At 55.9% G+C, this 20,309-nt stretch overlaps 2 protein-coding genes across 9 annotated transcripts; one reads left to right on the top strand and one right to left on the bottom strand.

Moving 5' to 3' along the window:
- Positions 1–20: 20 nt before the first annotated feature.
- On the bottom strand, positions 21–8,784 carry NTMT1 (N-terminal Xaa-Pro-Lys N-methyltransferase 1). Of its 8 annotated transcripts, XM_081803738.1 has the most exons (6): positions 8,630–8,784; positions 3,510–3,694; positions 3,010–3,161; positions 2,343–2,554; positions 1,273–1,525; positions 21–403 (listed from the first exon to the last, which is right to left on the bottom strand). In XM_081803738.1, exons 4-6 carry the CDS (start codon positions 2,502–2,504, stop codon positions 147–149), a joined length of 672 nt encoding a protein of 223 aa, XP_081659864.1. In that variant the 5' UTR covers positions 2,505–2,554; positions 3,010–3,161; positions 3,510–3,694; positions 8,630–8,784; the 3' UTR covers positions 21–146. The 8 variants fall into 8 exon arrangements, with proteins under 8 accessions (XP_081659864.1, XP_081659869.1, XP_081659868.1 ...); XM_081803743.1 differs by lacking the exons at positions 3,010–3,161; positions 3,510–3,694 and adding an exon at positions 8,150–8,210; XM_081803742.1 differs by lacking the exons at positions 3,010–3,161; positions 3,510–3,694 and adding an exon at positions 6,760–6,843.
- Positions 8,785–12,537: 3,753 nt separating this feature from the next.
- Positions 12,538–18,911, top strand: C14H9orf50 (chromosome 14 C9orf50 homolog). The gene is given in 9 exon segments (XM_081802658.1): positions 12,538–12,768; positions 12,771–13,039; positions 13,235–13,341; positions 13,445–13,558; positions 16,130–16,293; positions 16,637–16,698; positions 17,684–18,051; positions 18,231–18,405; positions 18,713–18,911. Coding segments are annotated over 9 exon segments (1,593 nt in total). The 5' UTR covers positions 12,538–12,542; the 3' UTR covers positions 18,821–18,911.
- The last annotated feature ends 1,398 nt before the right edge of the window (positions 18,912–20,309 follow it).

Here is a 20,309-nt window from a genome sequence, read left to right as displayed (position 1 = left end):
TGAAAAAGAGTCTAGTGACGGACGGCAGACAGGTATATTTAGCAGTCTCGCTCAGCACTCCCGAACCACCATCATGGAGCCTCTGGGTCTTGCCCGGCTGCCAGCCCCCCACCCCACACTGGTCCCTTTCTCCTGCCATCCCCTGCTCATCTCAGGGCTAAGCTATAGACGTGGTAGATCTCATCGGGGAGGTTCTCCTGGCGCTCCTGGGCTAGGAGGCTGAGGCCTGCGCTGCGGACGATCCTGTGGACCACCTCGAGGTCCCGGCACACGCTGCTGTCCACGTCGTCCAGGATCACGCCCTCCTGGGCCATGTTGTCTTTGATGACAATGATGCCATTGGGGCGCAGGCCCTGCTTGCAGCGCCGTAGGAACTCCGCCAGGTGCTGATCGGTCAGGTGGCCTGGGGACAGCAGAGGCCGGAGTCACGAGGGAGGGAGTGGTGCCAAGCGTGTACATACCACTGGCCGAGTCTCTCAGCCTCCGCTCACACTTACCGAGCTCTGTCTAAACGTGCTCAGCAGTCCAGAGAGGCTTACCAAATCCCGTTCTATGTAAGAGGAAGCTGGCTCAGAAGGCACTCACCCAAGGGCTGTCACAAAGTACACAGCTGGGATTGCACCCTGACTTGGTGACTTCTGGGCACTGCCCAACACCTACGCTCCAGGCCACCCCCCCGCCCCGAGGCCTGGATTAGGGAGTGCATACCAGACCGTTCCTTCCCTAATTAGAATTCCAGACGGGCTGTTAGGGACCACAAAATACAGGGCCAGACCCAGTGTGTCCCCAGCAGGGCTGTGGTGTCTGCTGTGGAGTGGGCGGCCAACTGCTGGTACAGCGGCCTGCCGGCCAGGTCAACAGCCCAGGGAGAGCACCCTGGGCGTGCTGTGGGGCTAAGTGGGTGCAGGAGGGACGGCAAAGCAAGGCTCACTCGCTGTGAACAGCAGGGGCAGCCAAGGCTTCAATTTTTCCTCTTATTAAAAAACATTTACTTATAAAAACTCATTTCCACGTTACTTGAATGCAGTTAAGTTATTGGTCATTTACATTTTTTCAACCAAAAACTGCACCCAAGTGGGTCATAACAGGTACTGACAAAGCATGGAAGGTGAGCCCAAGGAGGACTGGAGAAAGCCCTGCCCTCCTGCCCGCTGCAGGAGCACTGGGGCCGCCCTCCAAGGTGGCGGGGGGGGGGGGGGACACGGACCCGCCCCTACAGTGGGAGGTGCGTGGAAGGTGCGTGGAGGGTGGAGAGGGCCACGAAAAGCTCACCTATCACCCACTGGATCCAGATGACATCGTAGGAGCTGGGCTCGGGGCTGAAGTCCTGGAGGCCGCAGCAGAAGTAGTTCCTCACCCTCTTGCCCTCGTCCCCCAGGTACGTCCTGGCTTTGACCAGAAAGTCTTCTGTCACGTCCACCATGTCCACCACCGCGAAGAGTGGCAGCAGCAGTCGCTTGGTGATCCTGCCTATTCCGGCCCCACAGTCCAGGGCACAGGAGGTCCCCGTCTTGTTTGGGCCTTCCTGAGAAGCAGGGAAGGCAAAGACTCCGTAAGGAAGGCTCAGAGAGTCTGAGGGACCCTGTCCCCGAGAAGGGGCTGTTCCTCCCAAGCTCCCAGGTACTCAAATCAGGACTGGGCACAGGCCGGGGGCTGGCATGGGGGGTCGCCAGTGGGTAGGACCACAGCACATTCTTGCCTGGGACACACATTCCTAAAACGCAAGCCGACTGCCACTTAAAGGTGATTAACTTGGACAGGTGCATTTATCTCCTCTCACTCCCGACACCCCAGTAAAACCACAGGATGAAAAGAATTCAAGCCGTGAAAGAATGGAAGGCAGTCGGTGATTTTCACAGATCAGGGAAGGTGGGAAGTGGGAGGGGAGACCCCACGTAGTGTGGGGAGCAAGCACCAGCCTCTGATGCTTGCCAGGGGAGGCTGCAGCCAGGGACACGCCAGCCTGGCCCAGGGAGGACAGAGCAGGTGAGGAACCAGGAGCATGCCTTCAGCAGAACAGCCCGTACCCCCAGCCCAACAGGCCGCAAACACAGCAAGAGCGCGAAGGGTTCGCCCCTGACAAAACCGAACAGTTAAAGGAAGACTCCATTCTGGTGCCCAGGAGCCCCCGCACAGCGGCCAGCTCCCATGTGGCAACCTTGAGACAGAGGCCCCAGTTCACACGTCACCCCCGCACCACCCTTCGAGGCCTGGGTGGTTGCCGCCAACCGATAACCAAAGGCCCTGCGGTGGTTCGTGTAAAAGGTGGCGCCCCGCGCAGACCAGGCCGGGCCACCAGGGCCACATCCTCTGCTCCTAGGTGGCACGCCAGACCTGCCTACCCTCAAAAACCTCTGCAGGAACTTCCGGGAGCTGCTGATGTCGATGCTGGAGATGTGGCCATACCCCCCGAGCATGCCGTCCACTGTGGGCGGGACTTCCTTCCAGTACGTCTTGGCCTTCGAATAGAACTGTTTCTCGTCTTCTATCACCTCACTTGTCATGCTGTCACCAACTGAGTCAGCTCAGGCACCAAACTCAGCAGCAGTGCCTCCTGAACAACAAAAAAGAGCAAATCAGCCAGGTTGAGGGCCTCAGTCTCACCCCATGCTTCACGAGGTCACACAACCCTGCCCGATGTAGAGAAATGTCCAGTGTCCCCAAAACCGCTTCTATCCCTTGGATGACAGTACCTTCTGTCTCTTGTATTCAAGTCATTTTGCAAAATTACCTTTGTATCAGAGGAGAAGACCCAGAGTCCTGGGCTTCTAGTCCTTTCCTTACTAGACATGACACCTGACCTGATGGCTTCTAACACTACGGCATAGAGAACTCCCAATCTACACTTGAGGAAAGTGAAGTAAGGAGCCCCAGCCTTCTACCATGGGTGTTCTGGCTGATCCTGGGAGGGACCTGGGGAGTCCGCACGCCTCCCTCTCACTCGCGAGCACAGAACGAAGCTCGCTGTGGGGTCCGGTCTGTGGTTAACCATGTGCTGGGACAGTGTACCAGGCGCTGTGCCGGGAAGTGGGCAGACAGCTCCATGCACACACTGGCAACTGCAGGGCCGCAGACTAGTACAAGATGCGGGCACGGCACACCCTAGAGGAAGTGCTTCCCTGGGGAGTCGAGGAAGGCATCCCGCAGAGAACCACCATCAGCTGAAACAATAAGGAAGAGCTCACTAAGCCAGTGGGGCAAGCCTGCTCCAGGAAGACAGGTGTGAAAGGCACACAGAGAGTGCCTGCAACTGGAAACACAGGGTCGGGGCGGGGGCACATTCGTCGATTGGACTCCCCGCTGAAGAGCAGTGAGGTCGAACTACTCTAGGGTAAGCAGGGAGTGACAAGGGATGTGTGTTTCCGGAAGACCGTGTCAGCAGCTGTGTGGGCTTCGGGGGCGACAGTGAAAACAGACACAACAAGAGAGTGTTACCATGACAGGTGGAGGGGTAACGACAAAGCAAGAGCCAGGGCCTGGGGGAGGGGGAGGGCTCGGCAGCTGCACACCCAGCCAGCCCAGCCACTCATGCCAGGGAGGGACAGAAGGGGCACATCTCTATCCTGAGGCACCGGCCCCCACAACACGTTCGCCACGTGCACGTGCTGTTCTAGTTGCTCTGCGGCTTGCTGAGACACCGTCCGACCCTCAGGGAGCTTCCAGTCCAGCAGGAGACAGAATCAAGTGGAACCAACTAAAACACAATGCAGAAACAGTGAGACGCTCACTGAGCCAAAAGTCCTGTGGAAACTCAACGAATGGAGGACTCCCTTCCGACTGGCAGATGGAGCAGCAGCCAAGAGAAGGCAACCTCGCTAGGCCCCGAAAGACAGGGGATGATGGGGGGGGGGGGCTCGAACAAGGACAGAGCGGGTGGTGCCCGTGTGCCCCCCGGAAGACGGTTCTGGGGACGGCCTGGGCTGGTTGGAATGCAGACAGAGGGAAAGGGTATTACGGGAGACGAGCTTAGACAGGCAGACTGGGCCTGGATTACGGGAGGCCCAACGGTAATGGAAAACCAATCAGCTGAGAGTTTCCGAAGGGCCCTAGGTGTGCCGGGCTGTCAGCAGCGGCGGGCCCAACGGGCAGAGTGGGGGCCGAGTGGGAGCGGCAGGAACCACCGGCAGTGGGGACACGCAGCAGCGTCGTGGGAAGACAGCTCTCAGCTTAGGGGTCACATTGTCAGAGGCCCTCCTCCCTGACCGGCCCCGCTAAGGTGGCTTCCTCCAACAGCCCAATCCAATGCCCACGTTTTCCTGCCCTCAGAATGTGTACTTCTATCTGAAATTACACTGTTTACTTGCTGTCTAGCCTCCACTGGGATGGAAGCTCCAGAGGCGCAACCTTGCCTTTTCGCCACTGTGTCCCCAGCACCAAGCCCACAGGAGTCCCTCGGTGCAGGGCTGAAAGCCTCCCACCCCCCCAATCCACCAGGAACACTGCACGACTGTGCTCCTGGGGCTTCACTCCCTCCACCTTTACACCACTCCACTGGGTGGTAGTTAAGTCACTCAGTCCTGGAACACAGGGTGACAGGAAAGCTTCATGTGGGACCCCGGGAGAGTGCTCAAAACAAGTGAAAAACCTCTAGGATGGAGGAATGCCTTAAGGGCTTCAAGAGAAGTCATCCGATGGGAAAAAGAAAAGTGCCTTGAGGACAAGCATATAGCCCTCGATACATAATTCAGAGACTGACTATAAGGAGAGAAGGAAAGGGAACAAAACACGAGAAGAGGTGAAGAATTTTCACTGGCCACGTTTGTCACTAATCCCCAGTGCACAACTGTACTCTGAACTTGTCCTAGAAGACAAGGAACTTTCCAGAAGCAGCAGGCCCACAACTGCCCAACAACTCAGGAACGCTCTTCACTGATGCAATCCTGCTTCCGCCACGGTCAGCCCTTTCCAGGGAGCCCAGCTAGCCAGCGGAGGCACCGGGGGAGGGCCCTCCTCCCCATCTCCTGGCTCCTTCCTGGATTTGGACATTCCTCACAGACAAGACCACACTGGTCCTCTGAGGAACCAGAAGAGAAGCGACAGCATCCATGTGCCCTAACAGGTCCAGTTCTTAGTTCTTAGACCTGTGACTGTCACTGTTTCTGCCCTCTAGAGCCCTTCTGCTGTGTGGAGAGAGTCCTCCAATCCCCTTCAGATTCTTGAATCAGCTCTCAGGCTGATGCTCCAGCTTCCCTGTTCAGGTTACAAGGGTCTGGGACCACAGTGAAGACAAGTTTCAACTACTGTGTCAATTGAAGGGCCCTTTGGGGTAACAGGCTGGGGGGGCTGGTTCTAAATACAGCATCCCCTTACCCTGGCTCCCCGCCATGTCCCACACCAGTGTGGGAAAGAGAAAGCGGCACACTGCTCAACAAGAATGACAGCCCTGAGTCACAGGGTAAAGCAAAAGAACGCAGAAATCTGCTGATAGCCAGGAATGCTATCATTCCTATATCACGTACAGTGATGTCCCTGAGAGCTAACAGGAAAGAGGGCCACCGGCCTGAATGTCACCACGGAGCTCAGTCTGGGGGCTACCCAGCCCCCACCAACAGGCCCCACAGTCACCATGTCACAGCCTCTCCACCATTACCCAGGAAGGACGGCATCAAAGCCGGCTCTTCCACTCAGCACTCAGACGGGAGCTCGGCAACACCGACCCTGTCCCCATCACTGCCCACCAATCTTGACAAACTGCTGGTTTTGTCTTCTTATCTATCTCCCCACGGGCCTGGGAGCTCCTTGGAGAATGGTGGCGACACCCTGAGATGTATCACTGCATTTCTCTTGCGTCCCATATAGCATTCAACAAAAAGTTCACTCCCCACGAAATGAATGGAATAAATGTGGGGCCACTCCCCTGCCTGTACTCTCTCTGCCTGCCTGCCTTCCCTCCCAAGGAGGTCAACTTCCTGGGGACAGGGACATGACCTCATTCCCGATTAGCCCAGCACCGGACACAAAGCGGGGGGATGCTAATTGGTTGCTGAATGAACCAAAGAATGAGCTTTGTGGGGCTACATTTTCCACTTTTGAGAAAAATCCAACAAAAATCCAACCATTCAAAACTGGTAACACTGAAGGCCATTACCGACAATGTAATTTTTGTGCTTTACCAAAAGCCTTACAACATGATTTCTTTAAATGTCAAGGTCCTCTGAATAATCTAATTTACAAGAACTCCACTTACAGGCAGATTCTAGGAACAAGCCAGGGGAGGAACATCCAGGCCAGGAAATGCCACGTCTAATTTTGACATTTGTTCCAACAGCTGATTCATTAGTAAACGTGACTCCCTGGGGCCCTGTCTCACCTTGCCTCCCGGTGTCCAGATTGGAGTGGGCAGGAGGTCCCTAGGGGTCACAGGAACAGTGGGGTTGTCAGTCAAATAGCAGAAGCCCTCATATACTCTGCCCAGGCTGTGGTGAGGAGCTACATGGCTGCAGGGGTGGGCACAATCTGGCTTTGTGTGCACTCTCGACTAGCTTGTACGGGAGAAGCCCTTTGCTCATAGTGGACTCTGCTCCGCAGACAGAATGTGTTGTCCACCATTCAGTCATCTGGCCACCTCCTCTTCCCCTACGAGGTGTTTAGGGGGACAGGTGGGTAGCCGCCCCAGCTACTTCTCCCAGGATCCATGGAAAAGAACGGTGTTTAAACTGTCACTGTCAGTGCTCTGGGGAGGCCTCGCATCCTCCTCATTTACCAGTCTCTAAGAAAAAGCCTGGAATTAACAGGAGACAAGAGCCTGCCTGAAGTTACCTCCTTCCTCTTGCAGCCTGCTGAAAGGGCCTGTTCTCCCTGGATCTGAGACAGCAGCTGGACATATGGGAATGGCAAGGTGCTCTATGAAAAAGAAAGGGAAGGAGGAAGTAAAGATGACTAAAAAAGGCTGGGAGCGGAAGGGAGATGGGAGTGTTTAAAAACAAACTAACGCGGGCGCCTGGGTGGCTCAGTCGTTAAGCGTCTGCCTTCGGCTCAGGTCATGATCCCAGGGTCCTGGGATCGAGCCCCGCATCGGGCTTCCCGCTCTGCAGGAAGCCTGCTTCTCCCTCTCCCACTCCCCCTGCTTGTGTTCCTGCTCTCGCTATGTCTCTCTCTGTTAAATAAATAAAATCTTTAAAAAAAAAATTAAAACAAAAAAAACAAACTAACGCTCCGGTGGAGTCAAATGAACCACGTCTGAATCCTGGCTTTGCTTCTCTCCGACTGTGTAAGCTCAGATAAGACACTTAACCTCAGTTAGGAGGTAAGTTTCTTTATCTATAAAATGGGAACAGCGATGCTGACTTTACAAGAACGCTGTGATGATTAAAGGTGGGTGTGAAAGCATCAAGTGATCAGTACAGTGGAAGGCACGTATTATCTCAAGTTTAGAAATCTCTGTCAAATGAGATTTTCACCAATTCTCTGCCAATTGTAGAGTCAAAAGGGAAAAATGCAGTGAAATGCCCTAGAAACTGTAGTGTTGGACACACCTAAGGGATTATTACTGTGATGCTGGGGGTCAACCCAGCAGACAAACAGCTCTGCAAACGTGCAGGAGGGGAGTGAGCGTCCCATCCCTGCAAGCACAGAAACACTGCAGAGACTGTGGGGCCGCTATCTTTGTGACTCTATGGCTTCTGGTCCCCACCAAAGCATTCCCCATGTACTCTCTCTGTACACAGCCTGGGCAGAGTCTATGAGGACTTCTGCTATTTGACTGACAACCCCACTGTTCCGTGTGACCCCTAGGGACCTCCTGCCCACTCCAATCTGGACACCGGGAGGCAAAGTGTAGACAGGGCCCCAGGGAGTCACGTTTACTAATGAATCAGCTGTTGGCCCTCCCCCAAAACCCAGCTGAGGGATAGAAAACCATTCCACTAAACGAGTGATGTGCCTTAACACAAATACACACAGGAAACCAGGAACAGCGTAAGGAGGGAATCCAGACTTCTTAACACAGTCAAGGCCCTAGTCCTCCAGGGGCTCATCCCCTCTCTCTAGGCAATGATTCTATATATCCAGACCATCTGCAAGACTATCCCACCCCACCGTCAGGGCCTCTGACACCAGCGGTTTCTATCCCAGAGAGATCCCGCCTTTGATGGGCAGCAGAGCCTGGGCCTTTCGTTCGATAGGACAGCCCCTCCGCAAACTGGCTGACCTTGACTCCAGGGCTCTCGGCGGCGAGCTGTGTTCTGAGAGGCACCAGTGTCGAGCCGTATCTGGGGTTGGGTCCAAGGTGAAATATGATAGCGACTCCCATGCAACGGGCACTACACTGTGCCCGGCTCTGACCTGAGCGTTTTACTGCGTCCTGACACCTACCCTCCGAGTGCGTGCCCTCCTTAATCCCCATTTCTCACAGGGGAAACTGAGGCTCAGAGACGGAAGGGTCTAGCTACGGCCCCGGGACGGCGCGGGGGAGTGCCCCGTCCAGGGTCCGGGCGCCTCGGGCCTTCCTCCTCCACCCGCCGCCACCGGTGGCCCAGGTCCGACCACCCCGGAGCGCGCACGTGGGGGCCCGGGCAGCTCGCGCCGGGTCACGTGACGAGCCGGGGCCTCAGGGCGCCGCGGCAGTTGGGGGCCGGGACCTCCCTTCCCCCGCTGGCCACCGCTCCCCGCTCCGCCTCGCGCTACTCACCCCGGGCGGGGGCTCCCGGGACCCGGGAGAAGAGGACGGGAAAGAGGAAGGGAAGGCGGCAGCGAAGAACCCACAAGCCCACCACCAGCTCCGCCAAACCACCGACAAACACTACACCCCGCGGCGCGCGCTGCCTTTGTCCGCACACGTCACTTCCGGGCGCCGGGGTGCGGGGCCGCGGCTAGCTCCGCCCCAGACCGGTTCGCCCCGCCCCGTGGGCGGCTGACCTCAGGTGACTTTTGGGTCCCCGGAAGGACCTCTCGGACTTCAAAGAGCCTCAGCGCAGCCGAGCCTCTCCTGCCTCCAGCACGCGCACCAGTCCGGTTAGAGGCCGAAGGCTGGGCTTTTAAAAAACGACCGTTCTGTGGGTTTTCCACTCTGTATAAAGGGGCGGGGGTGGGGGGAGGGCAGGGAGCCGTATTCCTCAAATCGTACCCATAACAATTTGCATATTAAAATAATATACAGATCCGCAAAGAAAGAAAGAAAGAAATACCTTTGACAGTGCCAAGGGGTTGTTACCCCAAATAAACAGAACAAGTACTTGAGGTTTGCATTCCAAAAAGCCTGCCCTCCCATGGGCTCCTCCCATGTATAGAAATTTTGGAGGGGTCCCCGAAACAACCTTGATGGACTGTGAGTTTGCAGGTGGGTAGGCTTTGTGAACCTCTGCAAGCCTCAGTCTCCTCTTCTGCCAGTGTTAAATGCGTAGGATAGGGGCGCCTGGGTGGCTCAGCTGGTTAAGCGTCTGCCTTCGGGTCAGGTCATGATCCCAGGGTCCTGGGATTGAGCCCCCCAACGGGCTCCCTGCTCAGCGGGGAGTCTGCTTCTCCCTCTGCCTGCAGCTCCCCCTGCTTGTGTTCCCTCTCTCTATCAAATAAATTAAAAAAAAAAAATGTGTAGGATATTGCAGGTCAAGCCTTCACCCCAGTGCCTGCAGTGGGCTCTCAGTAAACAGACAATATTTATGATAAACTCATTTTTCCTAAACCGATGCCCTGGTCTTAGATTTAGAGTGCCCTCCTCTGGGAGGAGGAGATTTGCACACAGGAGATGCTTAAAAGTGTGTTTGCCGGAGTGCCTCAGTTAAGCTTCTGCCTTCGGCTCCAGTCGTGGGCCCAGGGTCCTGGAATCGAGCCCCGCATCGGGCTCCCTGCTCAGCGAGGAGGCTGCTTCTCCCTCTCCCTCTGCCTGCAGCTCCCCCTGCTTGTGCTCTCTCTCTGTCAAATAAATAAATAAATAAAATCTTAAAAAAAAAAAAAAGTGTGTTTGCTCTGACAAAGTGAAAGCTATGGGGGGGGGGCGGGCAGAGTGCTGACTGCTGTTGAGTCCCCCAAATCTGTTTATGTATGTATTATATGGCATCCTCTCCACAGTACTCCAGGTCAGACTTGGTTCCCCTGGCCTGGGCCCTTCTCCCAAGCTTCATTGTCCATGTCTCTAAGGGAAGGGGGTAAATCCTGAAAAATCTCAATTGCTGGGTGTGTCTATAATCTTCTTTTGGGGGCAGCTCTGAGCCCAGCTCTTTTAGGGGTGCCTAAAAATCCACCCCCACCTTTTTTTTCCTATCAATGGAAGAGAAAGTCCCTTCCCTACACCTGGACTCTGAGGCCTTTCCAGATCTGGACAGCCCCGACCTCAAAGCCTCTTGCATCTCTGAATTCCCAAGCCTTGCACACAGTAGTTGGTCAAGAAACATTTGCAGCATGCAAGAGCTGGAGGGCTCCTTAGAAATCATCTAGTTAGTCCGGTGTTCCTCATCCATTTTTTAAAAAAAAAACCCACATGCTCTTAGAATAAATATAAAAAATGTTCACCTTTCCCACTCGATAGTCTAACTTCCTGAGGAGGTATATGCCCTTCCATCCCTCGTTGAGGAGTATTTGCAGAGAATGGAAATGCATCACCTATGATGCCTCCTCCAGGCAGACTCATAAAACTGTAACATGATACCATGCCAGCGAAATTACTGGTCCAAACAATCCTTCTCCCCCACTCAAGTTTCACAGTACAGACTCCTCCCAGCCAAGAGTCCCAGATGGAGCCCTGAGAACGGACAGACTCGTCCAGCATTGCATAGCAAACAGAAGCAGAGCCTGGATTTGAAATCGGTTCCCTTCCAGGCCCACTGCATTCTTACTGTTGTACTTCCAGAGCTGCCCAGCCCAAACTTGACCCACCTGGGCCTCCCAGACCCAGAGAGGGGAGTGGAACCCTGGGCCCTCCACCCCTGGCTTGGGCCTGGTTGCCCTTGTCAGGGGTTCCACCACCCCCTTGTGAGTGCAGCCTTGACTTCCTGAGCACAAAGCCCCACCTTTGAGAGCTGTTCCTCCCATGGCCTTGGGTGAGGGGCGGATCACAATGACCCTGAAGAGACCCAGGAGGCAGCAGGGAGGGTCCAGCAGAGGGATCAGGCTGGAAAGATGGGCTCTCCCAAGGACCAGCCCACTGGTTAGGGGGCTCTAAACTCAAGGGACCTTCTCTGGACCCACCCAGAAGCCCCCTGCGGTGAGTGTGACACCAGGAGCCAGCTCAGAGCTGACAACAATCTGGGAGTGGGGTGTGATAGGGAGGAAGCAGGCTCCAAGACCCCCCAGTGTCAGTAGCTGGGGGCAAGTGTGGGGCTCTGTCTCCCAAAGGGCAAGTTTGTTAAAAATATGTGTCTTGGGGCTCTTGGCTGAGTAGCTCTGGTAGAGCTTGCCACTCTTGATCTCGGGGTTGTGAGTTCGAGCCCCACCTTGGGGGTAGAGATTACTTAAAAATAAAATCTTAAAAAAGAAAATATATGTCGGGGCGCCTGGGTGGCTCAGTCGGTTAAACGGCTGCCTTCGGCTCAGGTCATGATCCCAGGGTCCTGGGATCGAGCCCCGCATCGGGCTCCCTGTTCAGTGGAGAGCCTGCTTCTCCCTCTCCCTCTGCCTGCCTCTCTGCCTACTTGTGCTCTCTATCTCTCTGTCAAATAAATAAATAAAATTTAAAAAAAAAAAAAAGAAAGAAAGAAAATATATGTCTTGGCCCCACCCCAGACCTACTGAGTCAGAACCTGGGGCATCTGTATTTTCAACAAGCTCTCCACCCAAGGGGCCCTGAGGCCCCAGCAGGACTGGGCAACTGCTGGGCAGGTCTCTCCTTTGGAGCTGGTTCCAGGTTTCCTAATTCCCAGGGGAGTGCTAATAGCATAATAGGACTTGAACACTCCAATGGGCTAAGTCACAAAGGAGCAGGTGCTGTTATCCCCATTCTACAGATAAGGGCACTGAGAGAAGTTAACCAGCTGGCTTGTCCAAGTTTGCAAAGCTAATAAGTAGTGGGACTCAGACTAAATCCTAAATAATAATAATTTTAAAATAGGGGGCCTGGGTGGCTCAGTTGGTTAAGCGACTGCCTTCGGCTCAGGTCATGATCCTGGAGTCCCCGGATCGAGTCCCACATCGGGCTCCCTGCGCAGCAGGGAGTCTGCTTCTCCCTCTGACGCTCCCCCCTCTCATGCTCGCTCTCTATCTCATTCTCTCTCTCAAATAAATAAATAAAATCTTAAAATAATAATAATAATAATAATTTTAAAATAATAATAACAATAGTAATAGCAGCTAGCCTTTCGTTGAGCACGTACAGCGTGCGGGGCACTATTCTATGCCATTTACATGCGCTCCCACACCTAAACGTCCCAGCAACGCAGAAAGGTGTGTACGCTTACGTGACCATTTTGCAGGTGAGGAAACAGAGGCTGAGCGAGCGCTGGCCTGAAGCCACTCGCTGCCTGACGAGACAGTGGTGTTACCCCCAAACCACAAGGACCCCCCTTCCGGGCACTATAGTCTGGGGGCTGGCCGATGCCCTCCTCCTCACTTCGCACGGCACCCACCCCGCCCCACTGGCGTGAGGATGCCCTGAGCTGAGCGCAGGGCCAGACATGCCCCGGCGTCCCCCCAACCCCGGGACCCAGCAGGTGGCGCCCAAGGGGCTCCCCGGCGACGGCGCTCGCCGAAGGAGAGACCCGCGACAGCCCAGGCTGCCCCTGCCCCAGCTCCGCGGGTCCCCCGGCGGCTTGAGGGCCTCGGAGGGCGACGGCGCGTGGTTACGGGCGGCTCCTCGCACCCAGAGCCGGGGCTGGGCGTCAGGAGCCCCTCGCCGCGCCTGCCCGCACTGCCCACCCTGGCCCAGCGGGCGGCGCAGAACCGGACAAGGCTGAGGTCGCTCCTGCTCCTGGCCGGTGCGCCCCGGGAACTCGCGCCCGGGCGCCCGGGGCCTGGAGAGCGCGAGGATCCCTGCCGGGGTGCGGCCACCCTGCCCGCCCTCCTAGGAGAGTTCCTCCCCAGCAGGTTCCGGGAGCTCCTGCATCAGCTGGGCGCAGAGCGCGCGGAACCCCCGCCGCCGAGTGAGGCCCCGCCGGGGACCCCAGGGGGCGGGGCAAGGGCGGGGCGGAGTCATTTCCGGGATGATCACAGCTACTGTTAGTGGAGTAGGCCTGGCAGAGTCCTGGCAACTACCCCTCGAGGGCGGGTCTACCATTGCCCCTCTTGTACAGTTGAGGAAACTGAGGCCCAAGGCCCTATAACTAGGAAGAGCCTAGTAAGGACTGTCCCCAAGCGAAGGCTCATATAGCTATTTCCACCTCCTCCTGGTTCCCAGCACCCTCAGCATCACAACCAAAAAGGAGTGTCAGAGTACTGCCACCATTCGCCCCGGTGTCCCCAACTTCCAGACCTGCGGTAAGTGTCAAGTTACCCGCTGATGGGGACAGGGTTGCCAAAAGTGCTCCTAGGATGGGGGACCCCGACCACTCATGCCAGGTGTGGCTTGTTTGTCTTCAAGGGGCCAGTCATTGTACTTCCAGAATAGTCTTAAGAAGATTTTGCTCCATCAGATACCTGCCCTGGGGACCCTGAGGAGAGATCACTCACAGTTCACCCTCAAGAAGGCCAACCAGTGAGTTACAAGAGACTGGCGGTAGGGGGATGGGGAGAAAGAGCATTTCTTCTTTTCTTTCCTCTTGTCTCTCATCCATGAATTTATCCATCTGTCCACCTGTACATCCGTCTATGTGTCCATCCGTGAATCAGGTCTTCTGACAAACCATTCATAATCCATCCATGAATCCACCCATCCATCTATCCATCTATCCATCCATCCATCCATCTATCCACTTATCTATCAATACATAGATCTATCCCAGAGCAGGTCTCCTCCCAACCTATCCAGGGATTATCCATCAACATCTATGAATCCATCCACCCATTCATCAGGTCTTCTGCCAACATATTCATAATCCATCCATGAATCCATTCAGATATTCCTGCTCCCATTCACCTATCCATCCTTGCATACATCTTCTCTGTGAACCAGGTTTTCTACAACCCATCCATGAATCTCTCCATCCATCCATTCATCCATCCATTCATCCATCTAGCCAGTCATCTTTCTAACCAGAAACTCTGATGATTCTATCCACCCATCCATGAATCCAATGATCAGTCATCTCCAAATCCTTCCATGCACTTGTAAATCCAGGGTACTGTCCATCTATAACTTGTCAAGAAGCCATCTACGAGTCCACATACTCACCATATACAGAGTCATTCATCCACCATCCATACATCTACATACATCCTCCTAACATCCAGTCCTTCTATTCAGACCTTTTCATTAACTCATTCATGAGTCCATCTATCCATCCACCCACCCACCCAATCTTCCATCCTTTCACCCATCCCACCGTTCATTCGTCCATTTCTTCCTCTTTTATTAGGTTTTACTATATGTCAGATATTGGGAGAAATGAGATAAGGGATGGAGATATAGGAGAAGAGCCTGGGCATTAGAGCTTACCTGGACCTCGATGCCATAGCTCTAATGAAGGGGAAAAAGAATGCAGAAAAAACTCCTTCAGCATAAACAGGCTTAAACCGAGGTGAAAGGTGAAGAGCATTGTCCATGAGTTTTTAAGACCAAAGAGAGTAAATACACAACATACATGCCATTCCTTCTCCTTCTGGACCCATGGCTGACAGTACTATTTGATCCCGGCATTTTTCCCCCACTGGGCCTCGAACCCTTCCGGACACAGCGCTCCAGGCAGACACCACCGATGGCTCAGAGAAGGTGCCAGAAGTGAAACACATTTGCCAAGCCAGGAACTTTAAATCAATCAAATAAACACACTACGTCTCACAAGATATAATAAATAAAAGTATGGAACTCATTATCTCAAATAGGACAAACAGCAGGGGTGGACACAGTCACGGTGTTTCACATTTAAGAGCTAATACTTGAGTACCTCGTGGTGTGTGAGATTCCCTGGTAGGCCCTGCAGGGGACACCAGGGTGCATGGGAATGGGCTCCAGCAGCCTCTGATAGGAGAAGCTGAGATCTCATTCCCCCCGGCAGAGCCAGGGTGCACCTGTGTCTAGCCCTGAGGCCAGCACGGACCAGGGGTTGATAAGCAGACAACTGTTGGATCACTAGGTCTGGGACATCTTCCGGCCGCCTGGCTCTTTTGTGGGCTGATGAAAGTATCTCTTACGTGTCCATACAGACATAAAGAAGTAGTCAGATAAATGGATGCAGATACATCAATATGTGTGTCCTTAAGGTTGAACGTGGCATTTCTGAATAACAGAGCCATGGATGGATCAAGCAGGCCCTCCCGCAGCCTTGCCCTTGAGGCTGAAATTAATAAATGTAACAATAACAGAATGCCCTTTACTGAGTGCGGGCCCCATGCCAGGCCTTGTACTAGATGCCTCCCGTAAGTTATTTGATACTTACCAAACTCTTATAAGGATGCTATTATCATGCTTACACTATATAATACATAATTGAGAGGGGAAAACTGCAAAACGGAGGACTCGAGTGTGGTCTGCCCAAACTCACATGCGTGGGTAGAGGTGTAGCTGAGACTGATGATTATAAGAACAGTTTGAAGTCACAGATGTTTACTCTGGGCACCACACACCCTGGGTGGAGTGCTTTGGCACCCATTTCATCTTGCCACCCCGTGTGGTGGGCACAAGGATGATCCCCATTTTACAGATAAAGAAACTGAGGCTTAAAAGAGTTAGGGTTGAAACCCAGGCCTTCTTGACGCTCAAGTTCACATCCTTCTTCTCTCTGCTGAATTGCTCGATATATAGGATTGCCAGCTCTGGAACTAAGATTCAAATCTTGGCTCAAGGAAAAAAAAAAAAAAAATCTTGGCTCTACCCGTTACCAGCTGTGTGACCTTGGGCAAGTTGCAAAACATCTCTGTGCTGTGGTTTGCTCATCTGTAAAATGAGAATAATGATCATGTTTCCCCGGTTGTGCGGGTGTGACGGGCTGATGCATGCTGCATGCATGATCCACTGCCTGGCAGGCATGAAGTACTCCCAGAAAAGGCGAGCTACTGTGGGTGTCAGGATACACAGCGAGGGCTGGTCCAGTGGACGTGGGTTGTGGGGGTGGAATGTGGGGCTGGGGGCTCAGCCTTGACCCTCCCCTGCCCCTCTCGTCTCTCTCAGCAGGCCCCACGGTGCACAGGCCCCCAAGCTCAAGGCTGTGCTCACCCACAGCTCCTCGGGGGAAAGCTCGGGACAGCGCAGACGGTTTTGCCCCTTCCGAGTGAGATTCGCCGATGAGACCCTGCGGGACACAGCGCTCCGTTACTGGGAGCGCAGCTGTGCAGGTAAGCAGACAGGGCGGGGAGCCCCAGGACTCCGGAAAGTTCCAGCCTGGAGCCCGTAGAGCAGAGACTGTGGCCCTGGGTCCTGGGAGTAAGGGCCAGCCTGCAGAGGCTAGGAATCCACTGACTCTGCCGAGAAGGGGCCCGAACTGGCTTCTCCAGACAGTGTCAGGAGGGCCTCAAAGACCAAGTAGAGGGTCCGAGGTCCTGCAGAGGTGTCCCAACGTGGGTGGCACCAGGGAGCAGTCACAGTGGAGGAAACAATGGCTGCCCAGGCCTGGCCACCACTGAAGGCTTTCTTGCTGCCACGGGTTCCCACGTGCCACATCTGCCCACCTCGGAACAGGCACCCACAGCCTCCTGACTCCCACGTCTGGCCCCCTCCGTGGCCTACAGGGGCTGAAGAAGGTGGCAAGGCACCTAAAGCATCTTCTTCCCATATCCATGAAGGCCTGCCTGGCTGAGGAGTTGCCCAGAAAGGTCCAGAATATCAAACCTTCTCTCTGGGGAAGTCTGGCACTGGCTGGTCCAGCAAAGAAGCTAGGAACCACCAGGCCCAGGTTCTGAGATGGAAGTTTGCCCTCGGCTCCTTGGGGATGGATGTGGTGGTGTCTGCTTTGGCACAGTTTCCAGTGTTTTCGGAAGTGGGTGTCAAGAAGCAGGTGGGAAGAATGCGTGTCCTTGCTCTGGTATAACCTTTTACCAATCCCCCCGCCCCTCTCTCCATCAGCCCAGCCTCTTCACTTCTCAGGAGCTAGCAGCCCCAGGGCCTCCAAGAGCTTGCATCTATTTATTGACCAACTACTGTGTGCAGTTTCAGGAAACGTGGCTGTTCCAAAGCCTAGCTGTGGGTAAAGCCCTAAAATCCAGGATCTTTGCTGATTCAGGAGGGACCCTACCCAGGCCCCTTAGGGTCATAGGAAGTTGGAAATAGAAGCTGCAGTTTTGTCCAGCTTCTTGTTGTTTGACGGGGAAGCCAAAGCTTCCGAGAGCAGGTGACACAGCAGCCGAGAAGAGACGCCGGGGTGCCCCCAGGGAGAAACCGTTTCATGGGAATGGCAGCTAGCTAGCTCAGGAGAAGCTTCCTTGGGGCCCAGTGGCCACAGGAGCTGTGGTCACATCCCAGGGCACCAGAGTGGGGCTCTCTCGGCTGACTGCTTCCCAGCCCTTTCCATCCTGAGGCAGCCGTTGGGGAACTTGGGGCCCCTGGCCAGCCGGAAGGGCAGCTATCAGGCAGGAAAGACTCCTAGCCCCTCCATCCCTGCAGGAGTCTCACCATTGTCTCTGGATTTCCACGGTGGTGTGACTGGCCTTCCCATTATGGGAAAGAAGGCCCATTTGGGGCTGCAGTAGGAGTGGGTATGTGGGGGGGGGGGCACAGTTTGGGTAATAGAGGCAGAAACAGTCACGCAAGATAGTTTTAAAACCCGAGCCTTCTCTGGAGGCAGCCATAAGGCACTGGGGAGCCTTGGGTTGCCATGGAGACGGGGCTGTGCCCAGCCTTGCCTGCCAGAGAGGGAGGAGGGGAGAGTGGGGGTGTTGGTACACCCCCCCTGCCCCGGGTAGAGATCTCACTGCAGCTCTCTCTCCTCCAGTCCGGCAGGGTACCATCGAGAATGGGATAGCTCCCCGGTCAACGACATCAGAAGGGGTGTTCGGGAGTGTCGGGAGGTGGCTGGAGAGTTTGTCCAAAGCCCTGTGCCCCAGGGCCAAGGAGGAGGCCATGGCCAACATCTCGTTCGGCTGGGACTGCCCTGGCCTGTGAGGCTTTGGGGAAGGGGACAGGATTCATAGGCATTGCCAGGCACCCCCTCCTCACCCTGTAGACGACCCCACCCAGCAGCGGGCAGCCTAAGGGTCGTGGCCTTGAGGGCCCTGCCAGCCATGGGTGGACGTGGGATTCAGGGTCCATGCAGCTCGCGGGCTCCTGTCCCCCTCAGGCCCATCCAGGAGCCACCGGGTCACCTCTCTGAGGATGCCTCCGTGAAGAGCAGCCTGCCCTGCATCCCCAGGGCCACCACACAGAGGCCACGAGGTGACCTCCAAACCTTGCTGGACACTGACAACATCCTGGGGCAGGTGGGCAAATCGCCCTGCTCCTGGAGCAGGAAGCTGGTGAGTTCTTGCTGACAGCCAGCCACCCGGAGAACCCCTGCCCAGTGGGGTGGCTGGGGTACCGGGTGAAGCCTCCCTGCATGTGGCTAAGGGCTGGGCTCTCGCACTGAGCTGGGTTCCGATTCCCAGCCCCATACTTGCAAGCGCTGGGGTCTTTTTGCATTTGCATTCCCTCATCTGTACAATGGGGCTGACCCCCGTGCCTGCCCCCGTGGGCTGGGATATAGAATCCCCCTGGGCCCAGGGAGCCACGTCTCCAGCCCAGAGGGACCCCACAGCCTCCAGCTGGTCCTCCTGGTCTCTGTAGGAATCCTTCCTGCCCAGCTTGGTGCTGCACACAGTCCTGAAGCGAGGATGCCCTAAAGGCTACCAGCCCCTCCTGCCTTCCATGACACCACAGGAGGCTCCCAAGTGAACGGCTACTGGAGCCCAAGCCCGCGCATGGTCGTGGGCAGGGGGTGAGGAGAGGCCTTTCTCACCCCACAAATAAACATGCATTCCAGATGGCTGGGACCTGCTACCATGTCTCACCCCACAAGCCTCTCTAGGTGCCAGGGCTCCTGGACCAAGGAGAGGGAGAGGACAAAGTCATGGCTGGGATGAGGCTGAGGGGTGGGGGCAAGCCATTGTCAGGTGCCAGGACTTGTTCCAGGTGATCCCCTCTTCTGGAAGCGGGGAGGCCCTGCCACACACTTCAAACCTGGGACCAAGCCTCTGTCAACCTAGATCAACCCACACCTGAAACAGGCCCGTGCCCTGAGCCCCGGCCCCAGCTTCCGTCTTTGACTGGAACCAAAGGCTACTTGCTGACCTCCACTGGGCAATGAGGGTGTCCAGACTCCAGCGGGGTGGACAAACGTTTGTCTTCTGCATTCTCCAGGTCCCTGGAGGGCAAGCATCCAGAGTGGGTGGGGACAAGCTGTTTCTCTCCTAGTGGTGGAGGGAGGAGGAGTGGGCAGTGTTTAAAATCACATCAGGGGGTGGCAAAAGACCAGGTGGCGTTGGTCTGACCGCTGCACTGACTCAGCATCGCCAGCCCCATACTCCCGGCGGCCAGGTTTGGCCCTGCCACACCTGGGTGTCAGTCTCCTGGGCAAAGTTTAAAGCCCCCTCCCCTCTGTCCAGGCAGCGCTTTGGCCCCAACCCCTCGCCAAGCCGAGGATCCAGGTCTTTATCGCCACCTCCTGGCCAGTGAGGAAACAGCCACGGAATCCACACTCAGGCACCCTGCAGAATAGGAAAGGATGGGATGGGGGCTGCTGGGCGGGGACAGGCGGTGGGGATCTTAGGGCCAGGAGGGTCGTGGATGGGGAGGATTTGCTTTGCAGGGGTGCTCTGCCTCCAGAAGAAAGGCCACAGATGAAGGCAGTTTGGAGAAACCCTGTGGGGGATGGGGTGGGCGCAACGCTACAAACTCCCCTTCCCTGGGGACTGAATGGGGTTTCGATCCCAGGGATGACTCCCCTTCATCCCCTTTCCTGCGCTTTCACGACACCCCCACCCCGCCCTAGTATTTCCATTTCCTGGGGAGCCTGATTCTACCGCGCCCCCAGCCCCGTGACCTTGCGCCGCCCGCCTCGCCCTCTCTGAGCCTCAGTTTCTCCCCAAGGGCCGCGGCGGGCCCTCGCCCCGCCGCCCGCTGCAGCGCCGCGCCGCGCCCACGCGGGGGCAGTGTTGGCCTGGCTTTGGCGCCGCCCGGTGCAGCCGAAACTTCTCAGCCTCCAGCTCCGGGGTCGCAAACTTTTCCCCTCGCGCTGCGCTCGCGGCTCCCGCCCGCGCCCTCCTCCCGCCGCGGGCCCGCGCCGCCGCCCTCCACCTGCCCCGGGGTCGCGGCGGGGCCTGGGGGGGACGCCCCGCTCCCCACCCCACCCCCTAACTTCTCCTTGCTGCCTTCGGTTGCCATT

This window comes from Leptonychotes weddellii, chromosome 14 (genome assembly GCF_054177405.1).
Source record: "Leptonychotes weddellii isolate Sample4059 chromosome 14, ASM5417740v2, whole genome shotgun sequence".
Classification (NCBI taxonomy): Eukaryota; Metazoa; Chordata; class Mammalia; order Carnivora; family Phocidae; genus Leptonychotes; species Leptonychotes weddellii.
Note: the sequence above shows the minus strand (reverse complement) of the source record. Positions and strands in the feature narration are given on the sequence as shown.